The 15,797-nt window shown below is 39.0% G+C and overlaps 1 protein-coding gene across 3 annotated transcripts in view; it reads right to left on the reverse strand.

Moving 5' to 3' along the window:
- Positions 1 to 1,653: 1,653 nt before the first annotated feature.
- The window catches only part of LOC138963088 (piezo-type mechanosensitive ion channel component 2-like), a 185,969-nt gene continuing 171,825 nt past the window's right edge, over positions 1,654 to 15,797 (reverse strand). For all 3 annotated transcript variants that reach the window (XM_070335119.1, XM_070335110.1, XM_070335101.1), the window contains one exon: positions 1,654 to 11,226. In XM_070335119.1, the coding sequence (XP_070191220.1) occupies positions 10,968 to 11,226 (259 nt within the window). In that variant the 3' untranslated portion in view covers positions 1,654 to 10,967. The remainder of the gene's footprint in view (positions 11,227 to 15,797) is intronic.

Raw genomic sequence — 15,797 nt, forward strand, 5'->3', positions numbered from 1 at the left:
GTTTACAGCTGCAGAGCGATGGGCAGGTGCGTTGTCATCCTGAAGAATCGCACGAGGGCCGATCGCTTGGAGGGCTGGAACGACCAGGGCCGGTCAAGTTGCCCACTACATGGTACAGAGGTGTCCTTCGACGTGTGCTGATCCCTCCCCAGACCATCACAGAGTCTCCGCCAAAACGCTGTAGTTCCAGAACAGCGCCTTCTGCAAAGCGCTCTCCGTGACGCCTCCACACTCGGATGCGACCATCAGCAGGTTCCAAGCAAAAGCGGGACTCATCTGTAAACAACACCTGAGCCCACTGCTGACGTTGCCACCTCACATGTTGAGTGCACCAGGCTCGGCAAGCTGCTCGGTGATTAGCAGTCAGGGTTGTTCCTCGGACTGGACGCCTTGCACGCAAGCCAAAGTTGTGTAAGCGGTTTCGGATCGTCTGACCACTAACAACAGTGTTGGTGGTAGCTTGTAGGCGTTGCCTAATGTTGTTTGCCGTAGCCATTCTTTGTTGCATGGCCTGCCTCTGAATGAAGCGATCCTCTCTTTGTGTGGTGACTCTGGGCCGACCAGAACGTTGTCGCTTCTGCACTCTTCCAGTTGCGTGGAATCTCTGTTTTAGTGTGATGATGACAGAGGGAGCCACTGCAAGCTTCTGGGCCACTTGCCTGGCAGTAACACAGTCTTGCAGCCATCCTATTGCCCTTCTGGCCTCTATCCAAATCGCTCAGTTTTCTTCGTGGGGACATGTTGCTACTGTGCATAATTGTGTCAGCGTGTCAACCTTTAAACACAAGCTGGTGAGCGATGTTCATAGCCAGGACCCTGTTGTAGCACGTGCATCACAACCTTTTGCCCTGGCATGCGTTCCGCAAATTTCAGGGCTATAAAACACACCCTTTTTCTTCCAAAATGCAGAAGCTTTTGAGAAGTCCCACAAAGAGAAATAACTCTGCCTGCCAAACAAAATTCTAGGTCAAGACTCATTGTTCATTTGTTAATTCAAACACATTAAAATTTTAATTATTATGTTGATATTTAATTTTTGGGCAATTTTTTATAATTATAGATCCGTTTTTTCAACCGATCCTTAACTGTTTTTGAAGAGTGTATACACACACTCACACATTTAAGGGTTTCCTTATTTCCTGTGATTAGTTTCCTTTTCTGTCTTGTTTTCTGGTCCATTTCTCTGTCTCGTGTGTTTTGTTTCCTGCTCCATTGGTAACAGTTACCTGCAAGTTTCACTTCCTTCTAATTTTGTCATAGAGCGTGTCTGGTAAGTTGATTATGTTACATTAGTGATTACCTATCTATGCTTCTAGGTGTGTGGGTGTTCACATGTTTATTTGCTTGTCAGGGGTGGCTGCAAAGGGGGGGGGGGGGGTATATTGGGGCAGGTAAGTTGATTGTCTTCCGAGTTCTGGGGTGTTACATTTATTTCTGTTTCCATTTGCATTTTATTTTTCTCTCAACGTTTTAGTATGTCTCTGAAATGTTTTTGTTGTTGTTGCTAAAGTTCATGGCACATATGTACTTTATCTTCAAGAAAGGAGGGGGATTTGACTTTGTAAATTATATCATTACATGCTCTCTTGCTAATTCATATCACACACACACACACACACACACACACACACACACACAAAGACACAAAAAGAATGCAAAACAACAGATTTTACTGAATTGCATCTACACAGCTGACAATATGAACACACACACACAACATGCAACTAGTTTCAGTTATACCCCAGTGCTACCGCTGCCTCTTCAAATTCATCACCTATATACAATCAAAAATCAAAGTCCAAGCATTTTTAATGCAACTAATTAGAAAAGAAAAAATCCCAGAGTAAAACGTCTGAACAGTTTCAAAGCATTACTTGTGTACTACTAATAGTACTTTTTGCAGAACAAAGCTTATTAAGTAATGTTACCTGAAACAAATAGACAAACTTAACATTACTAACACTGTCAAAAAGATATTGCTGCATATCCTGTTCTCTTCATTGGATGTGAATCATTTACAAATTATATGATACAGGATTGCATACAATTTTTAATATTGCACCAAAACAACAGAATAATCTCTGCATAACCTTACACATAAGACAGGAAGCCAAAAGGTGTACTGACATTAATAGCCCAGCTACCGTATTTAAGATTTAGAAAAAAGATCTGTTAAAACGCACAAAACTTCAAAAGACCACAGACATAAAATAAAACGTTCTCTTTTGTTTCGATCATTCAAACTGACTACAAAAGCCCCCCCTAGAAAAAGCGTTGCTAAGTAAGGTAGATGATAAATAGTAAGATAGGCAAACAAATCAGCATTCAAAATATCCTTCACTTGAAGAAACAGCTGTGATATATGGCTTCCAAGCACACCATGTAGAACGTGAATCAAAATTAATGACATTGCCTGAATGATAAATGGATACATGAATGTATTGCACAGATCAGAATGATGGACATGAAAGAACCTTTCTTTGGAACACAAAATAAAACACTAGCTTAAGAGAGAAGAAAACAAACATAAAGTTCATAAATAATACATAGTAACACCACAATATTTGGCTGCGTCCTTGTGACAAACCAGATATAGATGCAACATTTACAGAGTAGTTGAAAGTGATCTTCCTTGACACAGTGATTTATATACTAATCATTAATTACCCTTGCTATGATGAAGATGGAACATATGAACAATTGTTAGAATGAAACTTTCCATAAGGTGATCAATTTGAATTCACACAAGGGGGTCAACGTTCATCTAATGTACATAACATGTACAGTACTGTACACTTTTGTCCAATAACATTGTCATTGTAATGAATGCCTCGGTGAAATCCAAACTAATTACACATGCAACAACATAACAGTTTATTCCACAACATGAACATACAAAAATAGATTCACAAAACAAGTCTACTTTTTATACAGCAGGCAAGAAATTCTCAGCAAACAGCGAGTTAATATAAGGAACATGAGTGGCCGAAAAAAACGTTGAAAAGCATAAACAAAGATTTTTAAAAGTGAGAGAAAAAAACAAACATTCTAAACAATTCTCAAAATGTCACTGCTGTTAGACCATTGTTGCCTACTCAACCATCAAACAGAAGAGAGCAGAAGGCATAAGCTGTGGTTAAAGAGGTAAATTGTTCTGAAGTTATCATTCATTTTCAAAAGCGCCAACAGAATATACAAAAAACATATTGCTAATGAAACATTCTCCAACCAGACTAAAAAAAACAAACTTGACTAAATGTAAAAAGAGGTCTTCTTCTTCTGCGTTCGTGGGCTGAAACTCCCACGTACACTCGTGTTTTTTGCACGAGTGGAATTTTACGTGTATGACCGTTTTTTACCCCGCCATTCAGGCAGCCATACGCCGTTTTCGGAGGAAGCATGCTGGGTATTTTCGTGTTTCTATAACCCACCGAACTCTGACATGGATTACAGGATCTTTTTCGTGCGCACTTGGTCTTGTGCTTGCGTGTACACACGGGGGTGTTCGGACACCGAGGAGAGTCTGCACACAAAGTTGACTCTGAGAAATAAATCTCTCGCCGAACGTGGGGACGAACTCACGCTGACAGCGGCCAACTGCGCGGATACAAATACAGCGCGTTACCGACTGAGCTACATTCCCGCCCTATAAAGAGGTGAAAAAGTATGTGCTGAAAGCCATTGGAGAACAAACCAAAAGAAAAAAACAAACCATGATTTACAACAAAAAAGTCAGGTCAACAGACAAATATTAAACAAACTTTTACAGAAAATAAAAATAAATTCAGGTAAATTTCACACACAAATAGAAGTAGAGTAAATCCAGACACTGAATCACACCCACGCAGTAGTATTTCTCAAAATACCCAAACAGAGTTTCCTTCACCATATAGTTCTGATTGATAGAAGACTGTATGTGGCACTGTATACAAAAAAACGCTTTAAAATTCAATGGCAAAAAGGCAGCAAGGTCACAAAGCAAAGTAGAGAGACTATTCTAACAAAAAATATCAAAAAGTAGACAATAATAAGCATAGCAAATCGTACAGCAAAAGCACATGGAAAATGAAAGGCAAAAACCGAAAGACAAAATAACTTAAACAAATTCAAATGTTAAAAAACAAAGGATTACTGTACTCACCGATACAAAGACGACACAAGACGATAACGAATTTTCGCTTCTGGAAGCGAAAATTCGTTATCGTCTTGTGTCGTCTTTGTATCGGTGAGTACAGTAATCCTTTGTTTTTTAACTTTGTTAATCTTACCACAGTCACTTTGTTGTTTAGATTTCAAATTCAAATGAAAAAGTAGCGCACAAAAAATCCAATGCATGCTGAAGAAAGTGGATGAGTTTAGCAAGCAATCAAAGCAGAAAAAGCACATATATAGGCAGTTACAAAACAGTCGGCAAAGCACCAAAGACTGTCCACGACAGCGTGAATGGAGCGTGCGGCCTACCATAATCATTAACGTAGCTTAAATGACATGAAAGAAAAAACTTCAAAACGCTTAGCAGGATAACTGTTTTGAGTTTAAAAAAATGCAAAGCATTAAGTTTAAATCCTCCTGACAATTTACTTGTTTTAAGCTACAACTTTCCAAAGGAAAGATGTCTTTTTCAGATGATTGGATACCTGCTTTTTCAGACAAATATAAAAAGGAATGCCAGGACAACAAATTAAAGGAAAAATACAGGAAAAACAAACCCTGCACGATAACTAAAATCTAGAAAGCGAAATACTGACAGCACCAATATGAAATTCGATCGACATCAACCGTCACCACACAACACCGAAATCTCTTTTTAGTTTCAATTGAGATCAATATAGTCTGTACAAAAATTTTACAACACTGTCAAAAATATTTACATCTGTGATAACCTTTACCCAATTCAGATATTTTTCAATTTACTCCCAACTCTTCTTTTTTGGGTTCAATGCAGTCCCCCCCAAATCTGTTGTTAATGACTGTTTTAAAACACTTGCTAGCTTTAAAAAAAAAATCATCCGAAGAGTTATGTGAAAGGTTTCTTTGTGCATCTGTATAAGACTTTTATTTTCTGTACCATACCATTCTCTTTGATACGATATTGTATACCTTTTACTACTGGTTAATCTATTAAAAAAAATGTTTAGTAATAGACCAAAATTCAGCAGAACAGAATATTTACACTTAAAGTGACACTGATACAAATTAATATCAGCAGAACAAAAGCATATTTTCATCAAAAAAGACTTTGTGTTGGGATGAAGAATAAAGAATGAAATGATAAATACAGATTTTCTCCGTTTAAAGGTAATGATTTTACTCTTCTTTTTTTTAAAGCGTAACCAGAGAATTCATTCAAATGTGCAAAAATAAATTTCAAAGGCAAATGTATCTGATGGCAAGAGAGTTATACATGGCAGAATCTAGTTATTTTTGTTTAGATATTCAACGCATAACAGTACAGGGGAAAGTGTTAAAGCACCATTGATTACATTTCTAAATGTCTACTCCCTAAAATAAAAACCGGCCAAATGAACTATTTCATGTAGATTAAGAAATAACATGAATAAGAAATTTCAGAAATGCTTTCATGCTGATGAAAAGCAAGTACACATAATATGCTGGAATGAAATTTAATAGGTAACAGCAATTTCCAAAGCAGCATTTTCTTGGCAAAGGCTGAAGCACATTTCTATCAAGGGTTATCAATTTTAAAGCAAAAAAACACAAACAAAAACACATCAATCATTCATGCATGTTTGGCAAAGGAAGATAAAGCAATATCATCAATCCAAAAGACATCACACCTGAACTATTGACAGGTACTGCAGTCTGCATGTAGCAAAGTAAATTTCCTCTAAAATGTCAACAACGCTCACACACACACACAAATGCAGAAATAATCTTCTGAATGCTAAGCACTCATGAAAACTAACACACATACAAAATATTAACTAAACTAACAAACAAACAAAAACTGTGATTCTCTTTCACCTGTGATAACGAGCATAATCAACTGATAAAATGAGTGCCCTACCCATATCAAATGATTATGCAAACCATGGTCAACTTGAAAAGAAAGGCATGTGGAATGCTGCCGAGGAGAGGCTAAAGTTCATTTTTGTAAAAAAGCACAATAAACTAAAGGCAAAGAGAGGTGAATAAAATGAAAAACAATTCAATATTTAAAAGGAAAAACAGTAAAACGAAACTAAAGAAGAGAAGAAAAACAGGACAAAAAAAAAGAAAACTTGCTTTAAGAAAAAATTATTTTAAAAAACTTTGGCAAAGATTGAACTGATAATTAATTGCTTGCTGGACAACCACTCGAGTCTTTGGATCAATCCGAAAGCCGCCAGAGCTGAGAGAGTTTAAGAATGGACACAGTGAAAAGGTGATGCACAACCATCAGCAGATCAACAGAACAATCTCATGATGTTGAGCAGAAAGAAAAGGCCAAGAGTGCATGTGAAGAAACTTTGTTAAATCTTCTCGCAGCAGGTTAGGCAGTCACTACAGTCAGCTCAGTCAACCATCTCGATTTTTCACATTTCTAATAATTTCATGATCAAGGAACATCGTTACTAAAATCATGACAGTATCAGGGAAACTCCTCACTACCAACAACACAGGAAAAAATACATTGGACCCCCCTCCGCTCTTTATATTTTTAACCCCCAATGACGATGTAAGTAGACCTCTGTTTTGAAGACCGTGCTACCTCATATTTTCTGTTCATAATCTGTAAATATGATGTCCAGTTTAAGTAAGAATCCCTGATTTCTCATATTCAAAAGGGAGGGACCAATGTTATCCCTCTCTTCGAATCCCTGATTTCTCAGATTCAAAAGGGAGGGACCAATGTTATCCCTCTCTTCGAATCCCTGATTTCTCAGATTCAAAAGGGAGGGACCAATGTTATCCCTTTCTTCGAATCCGATTTCTCGGATTCAAAAGGGAGGGACCAATGTTATCCCTCTCTTCGAATCCCTGATTTCTCAGATTCAAAAGGGAGGGACCAATGTTATCCCTCTCTTCGAATCCCTGATTTCTCAGATTCAAAAGGGAGGGACCAATGTTATCCCTTTCTTCGAATCCCTGATTTCTCGGATTCAAAAGGGAGGGACCAATGTTATCCCTTTCTTCGAATCCCTGATTTCTCGGATTCAAAAGGGAGGGACCAATGTTATCCCTTTCTTCGAATCCCTGATTTCTCGGATTCAAAAGGGAGGGACCAATGTTATCCCTCTCTTCGAATCCCTGATTTCTCGGATTCAAAAGGGAGGGACCAATGTTATCCCTTTCTTCGAATCCCTGATTTCTCGGATTCAAAAGGGAGGGACCAATGTTATCCCTCTCTTCGAATCCCTGATTTCTCATATTCAAAAGGGAGGGACCAATGTTATCCCTCTCTTCGAATCCCTGATTTCTCAGATTCAAAAGGGAGGGACCAATGTTATCCCTCTCTTCGAATCCCTGATTTCTCAGATTCTTTTAGGTTTCAAAAGACCACTGAATAACATGTTAAACAAGAAGAGCAAACGCTCGATCGAGTCACTTTCGCAGTTCTGAATATTATATGAGGCATCAGATGGACAGGAAGAAATTGCTATTCACAACACAATGAGTCACGTTCACATAAAATTTGAGCCCGGTCACTTTTATAGTTTCCGAGAAAAGCCCAACGTTAAGTTGTGTGTTGCCGAACAGAAAAGGCTAGTTATCTCCCTTGTTTTTCTGATAACGTTCGTAAAAGGCTACAGATGTAAATACTTTGATGTAAAGAATAATCCTACAAAGTTTCAATCATATCCGATGAACTTTGTCAAAGATATAAAATGTCTAATTTTTCCTTTGACGCTGACCTGTGACCTTGAAAAAGGTCAAAGGTCAACGAAACCATCGTTAAAGTGTAGAGGTCATTGGAGGTCACGACTAAACAAAATATGAGCCCGATCGCTTTGATAGTTTCCGAGAAAAGTCCAACGTTAAGGTGGTGTCTACGGACGGCCGGCCAGACGGCTGGCTGGACGGCTGGCCGGCCGGCCGGCCGGACAGACTAACACTGACCGATTACATAGAGTCACTTTTTCTCAAGTGACTCAAAAAATCTCTACTCCACACCATCAAATATTCACAAGAAAAAATTTACTGATGCATCAACTTACAAAAAAAGTAAAGCCAAAGCCAAACTGCAGACTCAAGTTAAAATGTCGACACGTACAAGATCATGTCCAAATCACTACTCCACTATAGCAGGTATGAAATAACGATGACGCGTGTACTGGATCATAGTCAGTCAAACCGCAAACAAAAGTCAAAATGTTGACACGTGATCATGTTGGAATCACTACTCTACAATAGCAGGTATGAAATAACGATGGCGAGTGTACTGGATCATCGTCTCCGGGCTGCGGTACAGGAACACCAGCTTGGAAAACAGTTCTTCTTCCAAGCGGTACTCCTTCATCTCCCGAACCAGAAAGATGTTCAGGCAAAGCTGCATGAGCGTGTCCACATCTGGCAACTCGTAGAACATGATTCGGTCCGACACCTTCTCGATTAACGTGTAGCGAGTGAATCGCCCGATGACCAGCACGAAGCTAAAATACACGCCTGTGATGCTGCAAGAAAAAAATCGCAATCACACAAAGAGAGTGGTCAACCCAGGCACTTGGTAAAGTCATGCTCCTGGGCGAATTAAGCTATATTATTTTGTTTTAAAATCCAAAACGGATAGACCGTTAACTGCTATCCTATTTAAAATCCCTGCTAAAGCTTTCAATTTTTTTTCAGTCAGAAATCTAACCAGATTTGTTTTCATCCACATCAAATTAAAGGATAAGTCACTGATGTCACCACAAAGCAGCAGCACTTCATACAAAAAAGTAACCATACCTTATTTGATGACCATTATTTTTTTCATAAAAAAGGTGGTTTAAATGAAAGAGAAAAGGTAAAGTGATCATATAAAAAAAACTGGCCATGAAAAAGCAGCAACAGGCACTAAACAAAATTGTCACTCACATGTGCTTGAGCAACAGTGTTTGCAATCTCCTTCATGATAATTATGTGCGTGCAATACATATTTATATTGTACTAAATTTGCTGGCAGGTAACAAACAAAAGAATATATCTAGATCACTAAAAGAAACTGACGCAATTACCTGAAACAAAAACAAACAAAACAAAAACAAACAAACATACAGAAATCAACAGTAAACCCAAAATGCTGATAGATGTCAGATGATCATAGTCAAAGTGTTTTGTGAAAATCAAGCACGTGATCAACTTACACACGTACCACTTTAGACATAAGCACACCCCTAAAAGTGAAATTATATATATATATATATATATCACACCTGTGCAACTGGAAACCTCAGTTTCTTTCTTACTAATCTTAGTCACAAGCGCCCACCTTCACTCGAACCAAAACTCGATCAGAAAAAGAGACATGATTCTCTCTGAATCATACTGACAAAAAAAACCTATTGCATAAAAGTAAATCATCTGGTTGACCCGACATTGACGTCACATAAAAACTGTGTAAATCTATAAATTACCCTTCGCGTCGGTACACACAAAAGGATATGATGTCGAAAATCGCAATAAAAACAGACAAAATATTCAAAAATGAACTTATCTATCTGTGTCAGACAGACTGCATTGTTAGGAGAGAGAAACATAAGCAGGAGAGTGATGAGCACTGAGAAGGCATTGGCTTTAAAACCAGACATAACTTCCCAACCCGGATACCTTTCCCACTCCTAAACCCCTTCGCCCCCACACACAAAATGTAAAAGGACAACCTTTTGAAATAGGTATGGATCACTAGCTGGCTGAATCTGCTGTAAATCATTTCAAAACAAAACAAAATAATCAAATTGACAATTTCTCTCGCGGCCTTGATCAAAGATGTCCTAGTGTCAAGTATAACATGATTCACGTTTCAAACAGCAAAGAAATATAAAATCAAATGCAAAATCCTCATCATTGATCTCTTACAGTCATTTCAGAGTGGCCCAGATTTACTTTTTCACACAGTTCTAATTGTTCTTACACTCTCCTGGATTGGACTCAGACCAAAAAAGCCACATATTCACAATCAGTTTCGTTTATGAGAAGAGCGGAGGAGATAGAAAGTTCAAACTTTTAGCCTGTGTCAGACTTATATGAAACCTGGACTCGAGATTTGATGCAGAGACAGAATGTATACTAAAATCTCATTTGTAACTTCTTCCAATTTTGCTCTCAGAGCAGACTTAGCAACTCTCAAGTCCCTCTTGGCCTTAGGGCGCGTCAACTTAATCATAATCTCTGGGGAGAGATAGAGGAGGAGGTCCTCTTCAAAAAGCAGGCAATTCATCCTAAAACACAGACAACAGGAGAACTCGACAGAAGAACACCCCTCCTTCGATAGTCATCTTCCTCCCTTCTTTCTCAAGAAGCACAATAGAATCGATCCTTGTCAACTTGAAACACTTTATCCCTGATCTTTTAGTCCCTCTTGGCCTTTTTTATTTATTTTTTTTAGATCAGAGATTTTTCATTCACGTCCTGCCTTGTCTACTACCAGGGGAAGAAGGCTCGTCCAGCCAACTTTACCCGTGTGTACAGCAGGAGCGTGAAGGAATCTTTGGTTGGTTTTTCATTATTTCTTCTGGACTATTGTATTTGCATGCATCAGAGGACGGGTCGACTTGATCATGGTCTCTTGTTATGTTCTTTCTAAAGAAGCACAATATAAACGATCCTTGTCAACTTGAAGATTAATTCATCCCTGATCTTTTAGTCCCTCTTGACCTTGGAACTGGTCAAATCCATCCTTGTCAACTTGAACACTTCATCCCTAATCTTTTAGTCCCTCTTGGCCTTGGGACGGGTCCACTTGTTCATGATCTCATGTTATGTTCTTTCTGAAGAAGCACAATAGAATCCATCCTTGTCAACGTGAACACTTCATCCCGAATCTTTTAGTCCCTCTTGACCTTGGGCCGGGTCCACTTGATCATGGTCTCGGGGGAGCGATAGACGAAGATGAGCTTGGCGTAGAGGTCTTCCTCCAGGTGGAACTCCTTCATCTCACGCACCAGGTAGATGTCCAGGCACGTCTGCAGGATGTTGTCCACCTGCGGCAGCTCGCGGAACATGATGGTCAGCAGCTGACCGGTGGTGGCCATGCGCAGGAAGCGGCCGATCAACAGGATGAAGGACACGTACAGCCCGATGATTCTGTGGGGGAGGAGAAAGGGAGGAAAGATTAGACATCGACAGCAATGTAATTATTTTCAAAATGATTCCAGCAGTTAAAAAAAAAAGGCCAACAGAAATAGACCAGGGCTGTGGTGTACAAACCGATAGTGGGTGCCACCCAAACGGGAAAGAACAAATTGCAGGGTCTGATTGGTTGAAATCACAACAAATCTCAATTTCAACCAATCCAACACCGCGGGTGGCTCCCGTTTGGGTGGTAACTTCCTCGTGCACCTCAGACCAGGTTTCTTGCATACAAATTATGAATGTGCAGTGAAATGCGTCAGAAGGATCTATTGCAGTTGATTTTTGAAGTGAACAGTATTTCTTTAAAGGCAAGAATATGTGCATGTACAAGGAACCAGGTGCATGTAGTTCACATGAAAACTTTCTTTAAAGGTACATTCTTTCTTTTGTAAGCAATCATGTTCATTTGTTTGTTTGTTTATTTGTTGCTTAACGTCCAGCCGACTACGCAGAGCCATATCAGGACGAGGAAGGGGGGGATGAAGGGGGCCACTTGTCAAGCGATTCCTGTTTACAAATGCACTAACCCATTACTTGTGTCCCAGCAGGCTTTAGTAAAACTAAATTAATACCTACTGGAAGATTACCAGTTTCCAGTATGTTAAAATAGGCTTAACCTATCTACTGCTGGACTTACATCAGAACACTAACAGATTAAACTATACATGAATCGCGAGACAAGCGGCAAGAGAAGAGATTTTTGGAAAAAATACAGGTGAATGAGCAAGAAGGCAGAAAAAAGAAAAGAATTCATGAAGAAAAAGAGAGCATGACAGGAAAGAGGAACCAAAAATCTACCTAACAGCAAACTAGAAAGCTCCTGCGGTTCCAAAAACAGGAGGGGCCTTTAATTTCATAACCGCAGTGCCCCACTGCGGGAAATCATGTTCATGACAACAGAAAGATCTGTTCAAACTGAATAAGAGCACCCTTCTATTTAAACACATGCCAATAATCAACAGCCTGATTGCCTGTTCAGAGTGGAATTAAAAAAATAAAAAAATAAATTAATTTTGTAACTGTCACCTACGTCAATCCACTAAATTAATTTGACAAACAATTCCCTCTCTGCACAGGACGCAGTCACACTATTGATTTTGAGTATGTGTCCAAGTAATGAATGATGATCTTATTCCACATAAAAGCCTTGACCGATGTGTGGCAACCAACATGGTGTGAGCCTGAAGGATGACACCTTTAATTTTTTAGGTACATAATTATGTTAAATCAAGTCGATAAAAAAAAAGAGATTGCACTTAGCTGTGACGCGTACCAAACTGTTACACATAGCAATAACGTGCTCATGTGGATAAACATGGAAAGCAATTATAGAACAGGGTGACAACAAAAAGAAATGTGAAGCATGCAAGCAGACAAAGCAAAAATGCTGTTCAACAAAAGCAATGCACCAGATCTAACACTGCTTTGCTGGTTCTTGTAAGAAAAGCACGCTACAAAAACACAACAACAACAAACAAGCAAAACAGCACGGAGAAAAATTGCTGATAAAAAATAAAAAAAATGAAAAGAATAAATTTCAACTTGTAAAACAAACAACAACAGAAGCAAAAAAACATCAAAGAACCCAGAAAAAGGTATTTATTTGTTAAAAGAGTTACCATGAGAACAAAAGCCCACTATCTCCGCTCTCCGATGAAGCCAGTGAACCAAGGGTAGGTTACATGACAAGTTACAAAAAAGTCAAGTCAATACAAGACTAGAATTAAGTTTTAACAATTATCATATCAAGAAAAAAGAAGATAAAACAACATACAGAGACCTACATTTGCACAAGCATATACAGTCGAACTCGCTTAAGACGAATCACTGGGGATCGGGAAATAAGTTCGTCTTAACCGAAATTCGCATTAAGAGAATTGATTGATTTTTTTACTGTCACAATTTTAGAAGTAAAATTTAAAAAGTCGTGTAAAAGCATGTACATGCACATTCTGATCAATCTCCGATTTCATGGTGTCCACCAGTTCTGGTGCATGTACTACCCTGGCAGGGTTCCTGCAGGGCAGAGCTGATACAATTCAATGAGTTTTCAAGGACATTTCCAGGACCAAATAAATGCTTTTCAAGGACATGATTTTCCTCAAATTAATGCAAAGCACCAAGCTTACCTTCAGTTTTTCAAGTCTGCAAACTATTAGTCATTCCGTAGTTGTTTCCCTTGCCAACTTCCAGGAAGGGAAGCAACTATACAGGTGACTAGTAATAGTTAGTTCGTCTACTTTCGTTTTCACTCGATCTTTTATTCTCCCACAATGTGTGTACTGTATTTGACGAAAAAAAAGGGGGTTGCTTTTTTTTTTTTAAATAAGACAAGCTGCTGACGAAATGTATAGGCAACAATTTGGAAAAATCAAGTACTTTTCAATGACTATTTAAGAAAACTCTATTTTCAAGCACTTTTCAAGGCCTGGAAAAGGTTTTCCAATTTTCAAGGAGGTTTCCAGGGTTCAAGGACTCTGTACGAACCCTGTACCCTGGCCAAGTTTCCTCTCAAGACATCAAAGAGACCGCCCCATAGATTAAACTCCCCATAGGTTAAACTCGGTCACTGACCCGGGTGCAGGAAGTGTTTCCTCTCTCATATGAAAGGGGAACCACCTCTCATAGCTAAAACTGGGTCAATGACCCCTGGGAAGAAGGTCAGTGTCTATAAAGAAGGCCACCCAGCCATCACAATGGACCTGCCTTTGATCTCGCCTCATACGCAGATCCTTGTAGCCTTGTGACTTTTAGAGACAAAGCGGCTCTGGGGCGATGAAAACGTGTTTGTTAAAAGAGGGGTTCGTTATGCAAATGATATGATATGTTGATCTCGGGACAAGTTTAAAGATTTCGTCATAAGCGTGAGTAAATTACAGACATTATGCATGCTTGGGAATCCAAAAGGTGCTCGTTATGAGCATAAATTCGTTACAAAGAATTCGTTTCAAGCATTTTTTTTAAGCATGAAGAAAGAGGTATTCAGTTGGGAACTTAAAACTAATACGTTATAAGTCAAAATTCGTAACTAGTGTGTTCGGTTTAGGTGGGTTCGACTGTATACACACAGGCATGCACTAGACATTCACATGCACATTTTATTTCAAGATTATATGCATGGACACAAATAAATCAACACATTTTACAAGCAACAACAAAAGTACAAATAAGCCAGCTACCAAGCCAAAAAACATAAAATACTCCCCCCCTCCCCCCCCACCCCAAACAAAAAAGAAGCAGCAGATGTATTGCATACAACAAAGGCAAACAATAATCTGAGTTTACTTTCAGGGGGTTTAATCAATAATCATAAAATAAAGCTTTTACAGTACCCAAAATAATAAGAATAAAAAATAACACCCAAACACCAAAATGAAATAATAAAATTATTATTTTATTTAAATTATTAAATTCAGACCCAAAATAATCTGAGAAAGTTAAGTCTCAACGAGAAGGGAGTCTTAAAATGGGGGTCAATTTACAGGGATTATGAGAAGAAAATCTGAAAAATTAGGGTCTTTAACAGGAGAGTCTGAAATAGAGGGCTTAAATTAAAAGGTGGGTTTCAATGTAGTCAGTATGCGTGTGAAAAGAGAATTGTGCGAAGCTTTCTTTCTTTCTTTCTTTATTTGGTGTTTAACGTTGTTTTCAACCATTCAAGGTTATATCGCGACGGGGAAAGGGGGGAGATGGAATAGGGGAAAGGGGGGAGATGGGATAGGGGAAAGGGGGGAGATGGAATAGGGGAAAGGGGGGAGATGGGATAGAGCCACTTGTTAATTGTTTCTTGTTCACAAAAGCACTAATCAAAAAATGGCTCCAGGGGCTTGCAACGTAGTACAATATATGACCTTACTGGGAGAATGCAAGTTTCCAGTACAAAGGACTTAACATTTCTTACATACTGCTTGACTAAAATCTTTACAAACATTGACTATATTCTATACAAGAAACATTTAACAAGGGTAAAAGGAGAAACAGAACCGTTAGTCGCCTCTTACGACATGCTGGGGAGCATCGGGTAAATTCTTTCTCGTCCCAACCAATATGGGACTCCCCCTAACCCGCGGGGGGAATTGTGCGAAGCAACCACCGCATCTACAAGAGGGTCGGGGGTAAATGAATGTATGATAGATAGGTTGAACGCAGATATATGAGCCATTACTCATCACAATGTTGACCATTTCCTTCAATATACAGTGGTACCTGCCACGTGAGGCCTCTCTGATGAGGACACCTCCCAATAAAGGGCACTTTTTGTAGTTTCTTTGATCATCATTTTGATTAAAATATACGTATCATGACGGGCCACCTGCAATGAAGGGACATTTTTGGCTGGTCCAAAGGGTGCACTTTAATTGCACCACTGTGCCAATGTGGGATCATCTGACATCTAATCATTAACACACACTATCTCTCTCTAACAATTCTTTGTACAGTTTCAACCATCCCAGCCACGGCTATTCCCAGAGCTTCATTTCTGCCTCCTTAGCTGCAGGTAGGCTGAGCTATTAAGCATCCTT

This window comes from Littorina saxatilis, linkage group LG1 (assembly GCF_037325665.1).
Source record: "Littorina saxatilis isolate snail1 linkage group LG1, US_GU_Lsax_2.0, whole genome shotgun sequence".
Taxonomy (NCBI): Eukaryota; Metazoa; Mollusca; class Gastropoda; order Littorinimorpha; family Littorinidae; genus Littorina; species Littorina saxatilis.